The sequence below is a fragment of the Pieris rapae genome, chromosome 3 (assembly GCF_905147795.1).
Source record: "Pieris rapae chromosome 3, ilPieRapa1.1, whole genome shotgun sequence".
In the NCBI taxonomy this organism is placed as follows: domain Eukaryota; kingdom Metazoa; phylum Arthropoda; class Insecta; order Lepidoptera; family Pieridae; genus Pieris; species Pieris rapae.
In genome coordinates, this window is record NC_059511.1 from 6,382,945 (window position 1) to 6,400,534 (window position 17,590).

A 17,590-nucleotide genomic window follows, 5' to 3' on the forward strand; every position below is an offset into this window, starting at 1 on the left:
GCATCATATCATCAGTAATAGGCAATAGGCATCAGAAGCAAGATATTCTAGAGACAAATATTCGTTTTATGAGTAAAGTTGAGGAACAAAATTTAATAGATGGGATTATATTTTTACAGACGCTTCTAAAATCTCTGTTGATGATTGTGTTGGAGTTGGCCTTGTTCATCGGCAATATAAAATAAAACAAAAATTAAACTTCCTCCTGCATCCTCGGTTTTTACTGGATAATTTTTCTCTCCTTTAAAAGCTTTAGAACTTATTAAAATCTAAAACAGCCATATAGATATAATCCCGTACATAGATGATTTAGCTACTCTTCCCAAAACCCATCATTGGGAGTCATGGAATAATGTTTGGTTGAAAAGCAGCAAGATCAAAGGCTGAAATTCAACCTAGGATCCCCAGTAAACCATGGTTTTTTGAAGTTAAAAGTTCTAAAATTGTCATTTCGAGAATGCGTTTTAGATATGTATGTACACCTCATCATTTACCAAGGATTCGTGTAGTTGACAGTAATATTTGTGACTGTAGAGAAGATATTGGTGACCTCGGCCATAATTTATTTTTGAATTCCTACATGTTATTACTACATGGTCCGTTTCCGACTAAAATCTCCTGCCTTTTGCTTTATCCTTTATAGTATTATAATCTATTATCTTTCTTCATAGTCAATAATAATATTAAGATTTAATATTTATGTAAATATTATGTATTTTAACTAGCTTATCCCATTGTTTTTTAATGTGATGTTATATCGGATTCATTTAATTTTTTTACCAATCTATTAGAATGAATTATTATTTAAGACATCTTAAGGTAAAAAAAATATTGACTTGAATAGTGAATCTGTTTTAGTGTCATGAATATTTTTGAAAAATTTCGAAACTCGAAAGAATGAGTCGAGACTGTTCTATCAACTATCTATAATAGTACCAACAGCTTAGAGTATTAAGCCAGAAAGGAGACGCCATCACTCGAACGATGCTAATTAATTTTTCTGCCAAAACATCGGCGGGGGACGAGGCACTCACACAGACAAAATTTTACTACAGAAACAAATTGCACAATGTTTGTACACACGCACACAAACCTAATTTGCTTACACAAGAGTAACCGCAACGCACACATTTAAAGAAATCGTATCTTTACACGTTACATGTACAGCACACATACGCAACAATCCCGAGATAATTAGAGCTACCACCATGTCGATAAGGAATGTCGATAAAATTTATTCATTCAATCATTCAGTTGTTACGTTTTAAATATTTTAACGTTTTACGTTACGTACTTAAATATTTATTACAAAGAGGTTAAAAAGTACAACAGGGGGTTTCTAAACACATTGTCAATCAAAGTATTTATTAATATGAAAACATCATGTAACTGTATAATCATTTGACATTAAAACAATTTATTTTTATTGCTACTTTCTTTATCTATTAAAGATTTTTTGGTTAACTCATCAAGTATTTCTTTTAAACTAGCAACTTTCTTTTTTAAATATCGTGTTTTCGACTGAAGTCTTTTAATTTGTTTGTTTTTTTGAACTAATATTCTTCTTAATTTCCGTTTTCGTGGTGTTTCTTGGTCCAATTTATAACAAGAAACATTAGTACTTGTAGTAGGTGAAACATGATTTGTTGATAACTCAGAGCGAAAAGTTGATGAGTGGGGTGGTGAACTAGCCGAGGTTTCAGACTCAAATCTCATTTTTTTCGCTGGTTGGCAATCGGTTGGTTTTTCGAAGTCAGCCTACAAAATACCATATAAAATAACATTACTACAGTCCGTGAGGCGTAAGTTGAGCTTTGTATCTATGTGACTGCACACGGATAGTGTAGAATTGCAGTCGACTAGTAGTTTGAAACCCTGTTTCTGTAAAAACCGGTTTTTACTGGTGTTTGATACTCAGTCTGAAAGGCGATGCGTCCTGCTCCAATAACATGTCTCTATCAATCTTAAACACGGTTACAAAATTAGTTGCGCTTCAATAACAAATCGCGCCATACTTTGTTAACGTGACAACAAGTTTGTAATACAAAATCAGTGTTTCAATCTTGTACTGTCATACTTATATGACGAACGCGTTATTGAGCTGCAAATTAATTTTGTTATTGTGTTTAAGTTTGAAGGAGACAAGGTATAATGCTAATAAATTTGGGGGGTGTAGGGAACAAGCACTACTAACACAGACTATGATTTATCCCGGAAATGTGTAAGGTCCCCAAGGGATAGTCAAAAAATTGTTACAATCCAAAATCCGCCGAGACGAATTCGCAAGTAGAAGGTTAGTTTAAAATAACAATCATAAAGATCTATTTGCTTCGTATGTTGACAGAATAAATTTCTGAAAACCGTTATATTTTAAGGTATACATTGAAGTAAAGAATAGGTATACATTGGTGTTGGAAAAGCAATTAATCGTTTTTTAGTTACTTCAGTGGATGTTCAAAACTATATGGAATACATAATACGTTATTACAGATCCCTACATGTTTGCATCGAAACTAGATATAACTTACATTTGGTAATTTAAAAGTAGGTGTTGCTGATTCCTTTAATTTTCTTTTGTTGTTAGCCAGCAACAAGAAACATGACGTATCAAAATGATCGGAGCAAACTTTACTTGTACGTTTGGGTAGCCATGTTCTGTGATTTTCACAAGCTTTTATCCATTGTTGTCGACGGATAGGGTCTTTTGGAAATCTATAATAAAAATAAAACTGTTTTATTTCAAACTAAAAAAATGTATCCATAAATACAGTATATTGTTCATTCGTTCAATAATTTATCGATAAAAAATAGTATGTGTCCCCTCTCTAAAATGACGTAAACCGGCGTTGGTGTGGCTAACTACCAACTTAGGAAAATAACCATTATTAGGATAAATTCATGTGATAAATTTTTATAATTTTTCACGCCCTTTCTTCATTAATTAAAGACATTAGTATAATAAGAAAATTTGAAGTGTCGGGTAAACCTTCAAAGTACTTGTGAGCGAATCCACGAACAGGACAACTAATAATCAATAGTAAAGCATATTTACTTAAGTCATTGAACAATATGATCCCTATGTAAGTACCATCTGTTAGTAAAAAAATTATGCAAATAAAAAATTAAGCCACAAAAAACGTTATAGTGCGGAACTTTGCAATAAACTGGCAACATTGACTCGGCATTACTCGGCAATGAATATTTATTTGATTTTCACGTATTCTTATAATATACGATAATATTACTTAAGAAAATACTTACAGATGAAATGTCACGTTGTCTTTTTGTACACTCGATGTGTCAGACCTTTTTTTACAGCCGAATACACTGCATCCAGTCATTTTTGTCGGAGCTCTTTACACTAACAAGCGTCGTACCGGAATGGCGCGGAAGGGTCGAGAAACAGTTTTATATAACGGGTATGTCCAGCGGGTTCGTACTTTGACAGAGGGGGACGCGCGTAAAGGCGACTCCTTTCTGGCTTAATACTCTAAGACCAACAGTCAACACAAGACGCATTTAACGCATAGACTTAGTATATACTAAGTCTATAGTTTAACGTTAGTTGGTAACGGCATAGTAAGTACCTAGTATAATTTTGATTTTTTTCCATTATTAATTATTCTGATTTTTTGTAAATTTATGCGCTGAAAAAAAAGGCGGGAAACGTTGGTCGTGGCGGGAGTTTTGTTTTTTAGTAAAATTTATAAATTTAATTTAATTGATATAAAAGATCAATTTGTATATATTGTATGTAGTAGTTTAACTTAATTGTTTATTTCTTTAATTTGTGTATATATTCTTCAGCATTTGGTAAGTTTTTATACTTTTTCCTCAAGGCCTGGAATCAGGCGAAAAAATGAACGAGCCCCCGGATATCGGGGGCTCGCCCCCTGAGGTTGCGTGTAATATTATAGTAGAAAATAGATTTTCTAAACTGGACGAGTCCAGTGTAGACACAGATGTGGATCAACGGAGTGACCGTAAAAGAATGAGATTAGGTAAAATTTGCAAACATTGTAATAAGAGGAAAAAAAGATTTGACCCGACGCGTCGTAACAAGCAAAAAGAGACTGATTGTTCGTGCCAAATACCGGATATTGAATTTCCCTCATTATGTACTGAGATTAAGAACGCTAACGATATAGATAGTTTTCAGCAAAAAGGTTACCCAGCACATAATACAAGTGTTACTGTTAATACCCAACAACACCCCCCATCAGATAGTTCTCAGTCTCCAAAAAACCCTACAGGCCGATCATTTTATGAGGCCTATGACATAGGGCCATTTGTAGTTCATGTGCAAAAAGTTTCTTCAGATACTGGCATTGCCTCCTTGCACCCAGTCCAATTTGGGTATTTCCTTAAGAAAAATTCATTTAAAAACATTATTAATGGTAGCATTAAAAGGATAGGCAGAAACCGAATTTCCCTATCATTTTCAGACCACAAATTTGCAAATGAATTTGTTAATAATCCTTGCCTGACAATTAATAATTTTAAAGCTTTTATTCCTTCATTTAATGTGACTCGAATGGGGCTTGTGCGGGGTGTTCCCGCAGAATGGTCTCCTGAAGATATATTAGACAATATCTCTTTACCTGTAGGCAGCAGAGGAATAATAAAAATTAGACGCCTAAATTATAAAGTGCGTAACAGCTCCCCACCTGAGTGGAAGCCATCACAGACTGTTGTTATAACTTTTGATGGCCAAGCTCTACCAAAACATGTGTTTGTATGCTACAATGCCCTACCGGTGGAACTTTATTCATACCCCACTATTCAGTGTTATTCTTGTTGCCGATTTGGTCATACTAAGTCCAATTGTAACTCTCGACCCCGATGTTACAAGTGTGGCCAAGGCCATACTGGGGACACATGCAACATACAAGATGATGCAGCATCTTGCTGTCTGTGTTCAGGTCTACACTTTGCTACAAATAGGAAATGTCCAGAATATGAACGACAGACTAAAATTAAATTATATATGGCTCAGAAATGTGTATCTTATGCAGAAGCAAACAAAGTGTATAATCCTGTCTCAAAATCTTTTGCTGAAATAGTAAAGTTTTCAAACATGCATAATTCTCCTAATTCTCCTGTGCCATCTGTATCGCCTTCCTCTTCCTCGATTCCGTCGTATAGTAGATCTTATAAGAAAAACATATTTGTTAAACCAACAACCCCCAAACTAAAACGACTGGGGTATAACAAAACAGAACACTTCAGTTTAATAAAGGACTATGATGCTCCAGCTTCTCCTAACGGGGTCGCTTTAATAAACAGTAACGTCAACAATAATGAAACAATGTTCTCAATCTCTGATGTTATCCAACTTTTGACTGAAATAAAATCCATTTCTAACTCTGACAACAATGTAACCGAACAACGCCGCCCAACACTTGCTTCCTTAACTCAATTAAAATCCACTTATGCGTCCAGAACGCGAACAAATAATCCAGTGGAATTGCAGAAGCGCAATCTGCAATAAAAACGATTTAATCTATTTGCATAATAAATTTGAACCTTTTGTCTCAACTCTGTCGGAAACATGGCTTCGCCCGAAATTGACATTTCGAATTCCAGGTTATGTTATTCTCCGACAGGACAGACCTGACGGCTATGGCGGTGTTGCCATAGTCATTAAAAATAATCTCCCCTATTCCTTATTTCCACTTCCCTCATTCGGTGATGACTTGTCAGTCATTGCTGCTATTGTAAATAAAATTTGTATAGTATCTATTTATTTTTCTCGTCCTAATGTAAATATTTTTTCTCATCTTAATCAACTGTTCTCCATCCTCCCAAGGCCTTTCTTAGTCCTAGGTGATTTTAATTGCCAACATCAATCTTGGGGAAGCACTTCTTCCAACTATTATGGAGATCAATTATTAGATATTATAGATTCTCATGGTATATGTATTTTAAACACTGGGCTGCCAACTCGTGTTACTGGTCCAAGCGAAGGTGCAAGTGCGCCTGATCTATCTTTATGTTCACCTGATTTAGCTTCAACTTTGGACTGGCACCCTCTAGCATCTTCGTATGGTAGTGACCACTTTCCACTTGTAATTACTTTTCCCTCATACAAACCTATCAAAACCAATCGCTCTCCTCGTTTTAAATACAGATTAAACAACGCAGATTGGAAATTATTCAACCAAATAGTAGAGCAGAAAACTAATACTTATTCTCAAGAAGGTAGCCAGATCTCCGCAGAAATTCTTTCTCAGGTTTTGATTGAAGCTGCCGATGAATCTTTTTGCACTAAAACTAAGATCCGATCGCAAATTCCTTCACCTCCCTGGTGGGATCATGAATGCACAGCTGCAATAAAAGAAAGAAAACAGGCCGAAAAAAAATACTGCGAGGATATGTCAGAAGAAAATTTCGAGTTATATTTAGAATCTGCCCGTAGAACTAAAAAATTGTTTAAGAAAAAGAAATACGATGGTTGGCAATCATTTTGTGCCTCCATTAGTCCAGATGTCAGCCCGTCAGAGGTCTGGCGTAATATTCGTAGATTTAGATCTGCATATAATAATTCCCCTTCTTCTAAATTACCAATAACTCTAGCTGATCAGTTTATGGATCATCTTGCTCCCCCTTCTGTACCGGAACAGAGATTTCCTCCATTAACTATTCCTGCTTACATTTTTGATGACTTAAGTGGAATAAACGCTCCGTTTTCTTTGATCGAACTTAAAGGTGTGCTTAATAAGGTAAAAGACTCTACTCCAGGAGAAGATGGGATTCCATATTCTTTTTTGAAAAATCTTTCGGACCGAGTGCTGATGCTGTACTCAAATATTATAAATTCTATTATGATTTCTGGGTGCATTCCCAAGTCTTGGATCACTCAATCAATTATACCTATTTTAAAAGAGAATAAGCCAACCGATGATCCTTCTTCTTACAGACCCATTGTCCTTTCTTCTGTTTTAATGAAAATAGCAGAACACCTAGTAAAAATCCGTTTAGAATGGTTTTTAGAGAATAAAAATCTATTAGCAACGACCCAATTCGGTTTTAGAAAAAGTAGAAGCACAATGGATAGCTTAGCAATATTCACTACAGACATAAGATTAGCATTTTCAAACAATGAGTCAGTAGTAGCTACTTTCTTAGATATAAGCTCAGCTTATGACAATGTTCTTATATCGGTTCTCAGGGAAAAACTGCTATGCTTAAACGTACCACCAATTCTAACAAACTTTATTATAGATATGCTCAGTGAAAGATACATAAATTTATTTATTGAAGATGTCAAACTATCTCGGACCGTATGGAAAGGATTACCACAGGCTTCTGTACTCAGTCCTTTGCTCTATAACATCTATACGTATGATTTAGAAACATCATTGCAGGCATCAACAAACGTACTACAATATGCAGACGATCTTCTTATATACAAATCGGGCAAATCAATTGAAAATAATTGTCAAACTCTAACATCTTCCCTTTCATTTTTAAACTCATGGCTGACTTCGAATGGTCTAGACATATCTGTATCCAAGAGCAGGGTTGTGTTGTTTTCCAGAATGCGTAAGCCTCCCCCGGTCCAGGTAAAGTTTGATAATGTTTTGATTCCCTCGACTAATAATATCAAATTCTTGGGGGTAGTTCTAGATTCTAAGCTCACCGGTGTATCCCACTGTGAGTATGTAACAGCGAGATGTGAACGAAATTTAAATATTCTTAGATGTTTATCGGGCATTTGGTGGGGAGCGCATTCACACTCCTTAAAACTGATTTACAACGCCATAATCAGAAGTGTAATGGATTACGGTACTTTCCTGTTGGAACCAGGAAATGTTTCTGCTTTCAAAAAATTGGATAGTATTCAAGCAAAAGCAATGAGAATAGTCTTAGGAGCTATGAAGTCAACCCCAATCAACTGTATGAGAACCGAATGTGTAGAGCCACCATTAAACTTACGCCGACAATTTCTATCTGATAAATTCCTATTCCGCTGTATGCAATTTAGTAACCATATCCTTACATCTAAACTAACATCCTTGACATCTATAATCCACACTTCTCAATTTTGGAAAAACAAACGCACACCATGTTTGGTTAAAAGTTTCACAAGATTTACTTCTCTTAAGGCTCCTACTCACCAAGCGACTTCCAATCCTTTGTTTAAATATAGTTACAATTCCCTTATAATCTCTCCTGTTATACATACTAGCATAGGTCTTATTAAAATTGAGAAAAACCAAAAGTTAACATTTAATTATATTGTTGACACTAAGTGGCCACAATGGCATCGAATATTTACAGATGCATCTAAACATTCCAGTGATGGATGTGTAGGTGTTGGTGTAATACATTCTAACTACAATATTGTCCAAAAAACTAAACTCCCTCCTGAATCCTCCGTGTTCACTGGCGAATGTATTGGCCTATTCAAAGCTATAGAATACATCCTTCTACTGAAACTTCAAAAAACTGTAATTTTTACAGATTCACTTAGTTCTTTAAATGCCCTAGCCCGGTTCCCATTTGGATCACTTTATCAATTCCCTGTCATTTCCGAAATTAGAAACTTACTATTGAAATGTTTGAAAGAAAACTATTCCGTATCGTTTGCATGGATTCCTGGTCACTGTGGAATATCTGGAAACGAAAAAGCCGACCGTATTGCCAATGAGGCAGTGGATAGTGGAGATGTGGATATTTTTGGAAACTATGCGCATGACTTGATGGCTCTTTCTGGGATTTATCTCCGGAATTCCTGGACTGAATCCTGGAATCAAGATCGTTCAAAAGGTCGCCATTATCGTGCTATTCAACCTTCTATACCCATTAAGCCCTGGTTTTGGAGACTGAGATTCGGTAAAAGAGTTACAACAATACTGTCTCGTATGCGTCTGGGACACGTCTGCACCCCAGCTCACCTTGCTAAGTTTAATATTATTGACAACCCTACGTGCGAATGTGGATATGCTGAAGCTGATTTGAATCACATCATTTTTGTTTGTTCTCGGCGCGAACGGTCGGCTCTTATCGACGGTCTCATTTCCCTTCAAATTCCTTTCCCTTCATCCATATCCTGTTTACTTTCAACAATGGACCCACATATATATAAAGTTTTAGCAGCTTTTATCTTAAGTAATGATATAAAAATTTAGATCCTATGAATGTGTATATATGTAAATATCTTTTCTTACACTCCTTTTATATCTATCTCTATAAGAATTGATCTTTTATTTTATAGATTTTCCTTTCCTTAATTCCGTTCCATCCGTTACGTTTATTTTTTTACCCGTTTCCCTGTTTTGACCCTGGGCCACAATGCACAAACCGTGCGGGCCATATTATAAAAAAAAAAATAAAAAAAAAATTTATGCGCTTTCAATTATTTATGTTATGTCGCGATTGGTTTCCTTAGTTTTTTCATTATGCATAAACTGTAAATAATTAAAACAACGAATTATAAAAATCCCATACTTGACGCTGGCTAATGCACAAACAGAAACAGTGTAAGAGCCAAAGGGAAAAAAAAGTACCTAGTAACATAATACATAAAATCTATCTTGAAATTATTATCAAGTCTTAAAGCTGTCTGGCCAAAGTCTGGATATGTAACAAATAAAAATAATTGCCTGATAACGTTTACCATATCTGTCATCGCTTACGTATAAATAGGCGATTCAGAAAAAGTTAAACAAGAATGTGCATAGTTTTTATATATTCTGGTTACCATGATCCAGAAAGCAACTACAGTTTAATTTTAGCTGCAAATAGGGATGAATTTTTCGATCGTAAAGCACAGAATATGGCTCCGTGGAAGGAAGACCTCACTATTTTTGGAGGTACAAAAAAAAACTTTTTAAACATTTCCTCATAATGCAATAATAATAACAATACATAAATTTTCAGGTATTGATTTAGAAGCGGAATGTCAAAGCACATGGTTAGCTTACTCGTCGTCTGAGAAGAAGCTTGGTTTACTTCTTAACTATCCTGAAATTAAAAAGGAAAGTCCTAAAAGTAAGTACTCTATGCTATTTATTCTTACATCTTTTTAATCAATTATTAGGTAGTACAATGGCAAAAGTAGATTAAAATAAATATAAGCAAAATCTGTTTGTTTTTACATGATGAATCAATATGAAATACATTGCTATCTGTGATAGTGGCATAATAAAACAAACTAATCGCAATTCAAAAGATAGAATTTCTTCTAACCCATGCCCAGTTACAGGCTAGGTTAGGCTAACTAGGTTTGACAATTATTTACTCCATAATTTAAGGTAGAGGAAAGATTGTAACTGACTATATAAAAAGTAAATATACAACAGAAAATTATGTGCCCTTTATGAAAGATAATGAAGATGACTATAATGGATTTATCTTTGTGACAGTAGAGTTAAGGTAAGCCTTATAGAAACCAAATCATCTAAAAGCATTTTAAGAACACCAACTACTTAAAGCTAGCATACACTTAGTTTTGTAAAACTTGTTGGCTCTGTCTGGCTCTTGCTTCTGTAATTTATCACATTATACATATGTTTTTTACCAAATCAAAGTTTAATTACAATCAAATTGGTTAATACATTTTCGACTTTTTTACTAAAACTATGTATCTTTTTCAGAAATAAAGAACCCCTTATTCAAACATATACAAATGCAACACATCATTTGCAGTCATGGAAACAGAAATGTGTAGGATTTTCAAACAACTTGCCTGATACTCCTCTGTCAAAGGTGGTAGCTGGAAGGGAAGGAATGCTAAAAATTTGCGAAGAATATAAAGCTATTGAAGATAAATCAAAATTGATAGAAAGTCTTTTAGATTTTTTAAAATCTAAAGAAAGGTTTTTGTTTATAAATTTGTTCCAAACTTTCTTATGGTTGTAAATTGTGAAACTTATATTTCTATATTGCTGCACATTGCAATGTGTCTGCTTGTTTAAACAAAAAAACTATTAATATTATATAATGTAATAAATTAATACAGATTCACTACTTACAATTTGTGGCCTGTGAATTGTGTAACATCTTACTTATAGCTTCTAACTTTTTAGACATTTACCAGACCCAATTCTACAAAATCGAAGACCAATGGACTACAAATGTTTCTCATCAATATTTGTTTGCATACCATCAGCCCGTTATGGAACAAGGTAACTAAATAATAATGAAATTTGTTTTTAGTGTAATAACTTTCTATATGCTTTAAAGTATCTAACCTATATTAACTTTTAAGTTAAATTTCATCTGGCAATCAAAAACACTAAGTCAATTATCTTTTTATTTTTATTTGTTTGCAGGACACATACTTTGATGCTAGTTTCAAAAAGTGGGCAAGTTGATCTGATAGAAGTTACTATGCAATCACCTATCAACTTGTCTTGTCCAAGTTGGAAAAGATCAAATTTTAAATTATAATTTTAGGATAAAACTAAAGCCAAAGGATATTTATAATATTTTTAATTGTTTAAAGAAAAATATACATTTCTGTCTATATTATTTTATTTGACCAATTTTCCACTCTAAATACATCTGGAATAGAAAATTCATTATCCTGTTCTAAAACGCAACCAAGAAATTTTGGGATATTCAAAATTGTACCTGATAAAATATGTGGGAACTTAGCTTCTTTATTATCTGTGTAGGTAAACAATAGTCTTTTGCTCATAAAATCTCCAATAAGAGAAAGGTGACCAATTTCAATGTACTTCTTCTGAGAAGTTGAGTACATTTCAATAGCAACTCTTAAAGATTCCCACACATGTAATTTGTCAGCTGCCACATAGCTTAATCTGTAATGATAGCCTAGCTCATTAAATAATGTCTTAGCCATACATAAAGTCTCCTGAAGCAGTTCATCTAATTCATTATTATCTCTTGCAACTTCAAATATTTGAACAGCTGAAGATTGACTGAGATTAAACAAACTATGGTTTTCTTCTTTACTTGTTGATGGAGTGTATTGCCTACCTAAAGAAAAATATTTAAGTGGTAAAACTTTACTATACATAACATGTTTTGTATGATATGCCATGAATGAATATAGAGAGCCTGCACCAGTTAAATGCAATCTTTTATCTTTGTTAAAAGCAGTATCATCATGGTGATGAAGAATAAATGTAGATGTAGGATCTGTATGATCTACACCGCAACCTTCCACAACCAAACTTTTAACAAAATCTGGGTTAGAAAATTGCATATAATTACTTCTTTTGAGGTAGTCACTAAAGTAAAACTTTACACCTAACTCAAATAATGCTGCATCTCCCAACAGGTAAACTGAAGTATGGGTATTTTCTAAATATTTAATAAGATTTTTTTGTTTCCCAACAACATTATGATCCTTTTTTGTGCTGGGTGGTGACTTGTGTTGAAATATAACATTTTTTTCATGGTCCGGTGTCAATTTATGCAGTAAGTTAGGCACTTTTAAAGCCTCAACCATTGCTGCCTCTTCAGCCGACCATAGGGGACTTTTTAGGTTCTTTATATTTTCTTTGATTAAGTTAATTTGAATTTTAAATTTTTCAACTTCATTTCCTTCTTTCTTTAATTTCAATAATTCTAATAATTCTTTAGATAGTTTAGATTTAGTATTTTCTTGTTGCAATTTTAGAGTCCGTAAATCATTATAGACCTCCCATAGATTCTCTAATTTTTGTATATCAAAGTTAGACTTTCTTTTGATAATCATAGTTTGTAACATATCCTTATCTTTCATTAGGTTTTGAAAATCAACATGAGGTACTATAAATGCAAAGTTTTCAGTTGCTTTTGACCCATTAATAAACAATGCAGAAGACCTGACTGGTAGAATCTTAAAAACATTTTTATTATTAAATTTTATTAAAGCCTTATGCAACATTATCAACTTTTTTCTTTTTGATAGGTGTAGGTAAATCTTCACTTAAAACAATGTCACCATCCTTGTCTATAACATCAGAATTTTGAGTTACTATTTTTCTTTTGTTGGGAAGTTTGAAATTTCCATGTCCAGCGGCCCGCTCTGATTCTTCGATCGAATATGGTTCTAGTTCTAATGCTTTAAGTCTTCTTTTGTGAACTTTAGTTTTAAAATGTTCCTGAAGAGCTTTGTCGTCAATAAAATATCGTGCGCAATGTAAACAATAATGTTGAGCCGCGCCAGGTAAATCTAAATCGACATCTTGATTCAATAACTTTTCCGATTTATCTGAAAATAATAAAATAGTCGTTATCAGAATACATATAAAGTCTTATTTATAACCTAAACATGAATTGTCAACACCTGACACCATGTGGTTATGACATTCTTACCTTCCTTGAGATCTGCATCAATTTCATCTAAATCTTTCTTTCTATTCCGCACTCGCCAACGTTTTTTTAAATGCGTATCACCATGATGATATTTTTTACGCTTATAGGTCATATTTTTATTTACGCCTGGCTAACTAATTATTCGTATCGTTTTTTAAAATAAAACCAATGAAATGGTGAATTCAGAATTGACACTTGATAGTTGACAATTGACATACACAATAACACAAGTACCATCAACCAAAGAAAAAGTGACCGGGATAATGGAATTATTAATGTTAGAATTATTTTACTATATCTTTTCGAAAAGTGAATCTTTTTATTTGGAATGACAATTTCAAAAAGATTTCACTTTCCCTGTATATAGACAATATAAAAAGTTTCCTTTAAAGAATGTCGATGTAGTGAGGCTTTAAGTAGATAATATAAATGTATGGATTATGACGTTATCATATCGTTTACAAACTTTTTCTATCTATTTTACAATGCATCTTAATCTACCAACCCATGTAAGTCATCTTCAGTCTTCTTGAAAGTTATCCCGACACTTTGTTTTAAGTACCTAGTACTCTCGTTCCTCTTAAGAAATGCTGTTCCTGTAATAAATTGAGACAAATAACTTACGGCAAACATTATATTTGGTCTTGTGGCTATTGTGAGGTACCAATTATATTTTTGTTGCTCATATCATAAAACCTGCCTCTAGGTGAAGGCGATATTTTAGCCGTAAACACCGCCGCATGCGATTTGATGATTATGATGGCCTAACAGCAGATTTCTGCTGGCGTACAATTAATACAAACGCAATGGAACGAAGCCATTTCCAAAGTTATTAACTCTGTCTGTGATGCTGCTTTACTTTTAAGTGACCTTCATGGTATACATTTTTTCTAAATGGTATGATCCTCAATATAAATAAGTTCTTTAATATATTACGGTTAGAATAACTTTATTTCTCATATGAATTAAAAAAATTCGCTTACTGAGAAAAAAACATTACAAGACTAAACAATTATTACTAGAACGCACAGAAGGTACCTATACAAAAATTCACAAAACAAATACAGTAACAAAAATGCAGGTAGACACAACAGACTCGAAACGGTCAACCAAGCAAAAACATAGGTTTAGGATTGGACTTATTACTAGATGTGGCATTGATGGCATAGCCTGATATAACAGGTTTATATTAATTACTTTTTATATTTATACATTATTTATTATATTATATTATATATATTTATATAACATATTTATACATTATATTATATGTATTATATTACGCTATACTATATTATATTATATATATATTTAATAAGACTATTTTATTTTTAGTTTATTGTTCTATTTAGATATTTTAGGTAAATACATTTATATGATTTATATGGGTTCATAAAATATTTTATGTACCTATTGGGTTTTATTTGTTTTTGTCTAATAGAAGTTATTAATAATTAATATTTAAACTTTAGCGGTGTAAATTTAATCTAAATGGGGTGTATTGCTTTATTTATATATACATATATTTAATCACTTATTTGTATGTTTTGATAATATACTTTAATATAACACAAGGAAAAAAAAACACTTGTTAGCGTGTATGAGCTTGACGGCGCGCCATTAAAGGAGATTCAGGAGATACGTGACTTGGAATTATTGACAAAAAATTTACTTTTATATCTCAGCTCAATAAAGTAGTCACCACATCCGCGAATGCTCGGATTTCTTAAACGGAATGCAGATTGTTTTGGTTGTACGACTAAAACAATTTTGTTCAACGCTCTGGTCGCAGTCATGTTGAATATGCCAGTATTATATATGGAATCCACTAAGTATATGCGATATATTCGAAACGCGTTAAAAGCAATCAAAGATCTTTTACGCAACACCTAGATTTCATAAGCAGAGGAATTTCATATAGTCACCCGTAACACCAGCGACTTAAAAAAAGTAATATGATTTCACTGTACGATCGGAGAACTTTAGTTGGTGTTACCTTATTATATAAAATGCAAAATAATGATATACAGAGCAGTGACCTCTTACAGCATTAAAATTATCGTCCTTTACTCATTCCCTAGGTCTAAAATCAGCAATAATTTCGATAGGATAGATAGGAGTTATTATTATCTTAGCCCCACTCACCCACACCCACACATGTGGGCAAAGAAGAAAGAAATGAAGAAGAAATTGTCAAATGCCTTATTGAAAAATACCTCTGTTTATTTAAAATAAAACAGCAGCTGATAATTCGTAGCATGTTTATCAATGATTAATATCGTTGTATAAGCCGCAAGAGTCTGCTAAAATGTACGAAATCAACGCAGGCGTAAGCTGGTTTAAAATAAAGTACTTATGAAGTTTTAGGGAATAATGTTTTATTGTTTTTGCTATTTCTAAACTATTTAAAGGTTATTAAACATCTGAAATCTTTAATGAACCAAAGTCAGAAGTTTGCGCTATTTTGTGTCCTGAAAAGAAAATTGATTTTGAAAAAATTAGTTCGCCAAGACGATCTATTGTTCGACGTATAGAATGATAGCTAATGCTATAAAAACAACATTGACTGATTGCTGGTTTTGAATTATTTTCCATATCTTAATTGACTATACTTATTCGAGCTGCTGATAAGAAGTCCACTGTTACTGAGGAATTGCTTGCTTTACAGCTGTTTAAAGGAACCATTACAGGAGAGGATACTTTTATTGAAGTTGAAAAGATATTCACAAGATTTGGCTTGCCATGGTGTAAATTGGAGCATTCACTGATGGTACACCGTTTATGGCCTGCTTATGTAAAGTTTTCATCGGACTTTTTAAAGCAACAAAATTAAATGACAATATATTATTATCCCAGATAAACATTATCCACCAACAGAACTTGTTTTGTAAGTCTATTTGAATCCAGAATTTTATGACTAGGTAGTAAAAACCTTTCTTCGATCCCGAGGACTTGACCATCGTCAGTTCAAGGCGTTTTGGATGAAATATCAGCTGAATATAACGACATAACATTTTGTGGGCAAAAGAAAAATGTTGAAATGGTTTTACGAGTTTAGAAATGAGATAGCAGACTTTATGAAAATAAAAGATAAAACATTATCTGAATTAAGTGACCCAAAATGAAGATGTGGCTTAACGTGTTTTTTCTAAACCAATTTGTATGATTTAGTTATGATTTGTACAGCCATTTGGAAGTGTTTCAGATAGATCTACTCTTGCTGGAGTCAAAGCTGCTGTACTATTTCAACATGCTCTCTGCGTATGATATTGCTTATAGTAGTAGGGATTCACGGGTTCTGCCTCAAGAGGCAGAACCCGTGAATCCCCGCGTGGGTGGCCAATATCAGCGTCACGGTATGACACGAAACTAAAAAAAAAAAAAAAAAAAAAAGTTTGGTCTCTTTCCCCACTAAACAGACCGTGCTGAGTCGATAGCACTCACTCCCGAAGCGATATTTCTCTCTGTTTCGAAGTTAGGTTTTGCTATACGTTGCAAATTAATCGATTTATTAATCACCTCATAATAAGAATGTAACGTCTCGTCCAAATCCTCATTTACTAATCACCGAGTCAGTTTCGTATCCATAATTAGCAAATTACCATGCGCATTTACCTGCAAATGCACCAGGACAGATGAGAAAAGGATTTACTGAACATTAAAAATATGATTTCCGTGTTTTATGTGTTTATTTGCATTATGTTACAATACAACTTTACTAGTGTCATGTCATTTCTTGGCGAGTCATACGAAAAATTTCTGAGGTAATCTTCCAAGCTGAAACCCCAGAACTTGTAGTACAAATATACTACACAATACTCCCCACAAAAGGCAGAATAGATGTCCTGAACGCTAGCTGTATTATAGCTCCATACCCGACAATTTCTTCTTAAAAAATCCGCTATTACTCTAATAGGTTTACGTCCAAATGAATCAAAATATTCTCCAACTTTTTCGTGGTTGATATGAATAGCTACCCAATGAGATCCTGGTTGTGAGTCAGGGTCGAGATTGCATATAATAAATGTGGGTAAGTGTACGTGCTTTGGTAGGCGATTCGAGGGGTACACGCTATACTGGATGCTGGGATGTATTTTATGGAGACTCATTTGCAGGTTTAATGTATTCATTTTTACTCCAACGCGTTTGACCTTCTACTCTTTGTATTTAACAAAAACGGAAAGGACCCTTGAGAATCACGTTGTGCTTACTTAGCAATTTAATACTGTCTTCGAAAACTATCGGAAGTTTATCAGAGCGAATTCGCAAAAGCGACATTAAATCCATAACTGTTAAGATACTTGTATATTTAGAA

General features: G+C 33.6%; 4 protein-coding genes across 4 annotated transcripts; 1 reads left to right on the forward strand and 3 right to left on the reverse strand.

Moving 5' to 3' along the window:
* Window positions 1-31: 31 nt before the first annotated feature.
* On the reverse strand, window positions 32-9,620 carry LOC123690683 (THAP domain-containing protein 2-like). The gene is made up of 5 exons (XM_045634548.1): window positions 9,513-9,620; window positions 3,262-3,587; window positions 2,529-2,712; window positions 1,466-1,758; window positions 32-47 (listed from the first exon to the last, which is right to left on the reverse strand). The coding sequence occupies exons 2-5, from the start codon at window positions 3,339-3,341 to the stop codon at window positions 32-34; spliced, it is 573 nt and encodes a 190-aa protein (XP_045490504.1). The 5' UTR covers window positions 3,342-3,587; window positions 9,513-9,620.
* LOC110993233 (transport and Golgi organization protein 2) lies at window positions 9,482-11,475 on the forward strand. The gene is made up of 6 exons (XM_022259404.2): window positions 9,482-9,818; window positions 9,886-9,996; window positions 10,260-10,380; window positions 10,602-10,823; window positions 11,034-11,132; window positions 11,280-11,475. Exons 1-6 carry the CDS (start codon window positions 9,677-9,679, stop codon window positions 11,395-11,397), a joined length of 813 nt encoding a protein of 270 aa, XP_022115096.2. The 5' UTR covers window positions 9,482-9,676; the 3' UTR covers window positions 11,398-11,475.
* Window positions 11,425-12,844, reverse strand: LOC110993232 (serine--tRNA synthetase-like protein Slimp). Its single transcript, XM_022259403.2, has one exon. It carries the CDS (start codon window positions 12,842-12,844, stop codon window positions 11,471-11,473), a length of 1,374 nt encoding a protein of 457 aa, XP_022115095.2. The 3' UTR covers window positions 11,425-11,470.
* Window positions 12,813-13,476, reverse strand: LOC123690672 (zinc finger protein 593 homolog). The gene is made up of 2 exons (XM_045634475.1): window positions 13,276-13,476; window positions 12,813-13,171 (listed from the first exon to the last, which is right to left on the reverse strand). Exons 1-2 carry the CDS (start codon window positions 13,385-13,387, stop codon window positions 12,834-12,836), a joined length of 450 nt encoding a protein of 149 aa, XP_045490431.1. The 5' UTR covers window positions 13,388-13,476; the 3' UTR covers window positions 12,813-12,833.
* Window positions 13,477-17,590: the final 4,114 nt, after the last annotated feature.

Bases quoted from the DNA above. Each gene is read 5' to 3' on its own strand.
- LOC123690683 (XM_045634548.1), bottom strand. From the start codon at position 3,341: ATGACTGGATGCAGTGTATTCGGCTGTAAAAAAAGGTCTGACACATCG. The intron at 2,713-3,261 runs GTAAGTATTTTC...TTTTTATTATAG, and splicing joins GACAACGTGACATTTCATCT to ATTTCCAAAAGACCCTATCC. The intron at 1,759-2,528 runs GTAAGTTATATC...GGTATTTTGTAG, and splicing joins CTACTTTTAAATTACCAAAT to GCTGACTTCGAAAAACCAAC.
- LOC110993233 (XM_022259404.2), top strand. From the start codon at position 9,677: ATGTGCATAGTTTTTATATATTCTGGTTACCATGATCCAGAAAGCAAC. The intron at 9,819-9,885 runs GTACAAAAAAAA...ATAAATTTTCAG, and splicing joins AGACCTCACTATTTTTGGAG to GTATTGATTTAGAAGCGGAA. The intron at 10,381-10,601 runs GTAAGCCTTATA...TATCTTTTTCAG, and splicing joins TTTGTGACAGTAGAGTTAAG to AAATAAAGAACCCCTTATTC.
- LOC110993232 (XM_022259403.2), bottom strand. From the start codon at position 12,844: ATGTTGCATAAGGCTTTAATAAAATTTAATAATAAAAATGTTTTTAAG.
- LOC123690672 (XM_045634475.1), bottom strand. From the start codon at position 13,387: ATGACCTATAAGCGTAAAAAATATCATCATGGTGATACGCATTTAAAA. The intron at 13,172-13,275 runs GTAAGAATGTCA...TATTATTTTCAG, and splicing joins TGATGCAGATCTCAAGGAAG to ATAAATCGGAAAAGTTATTG.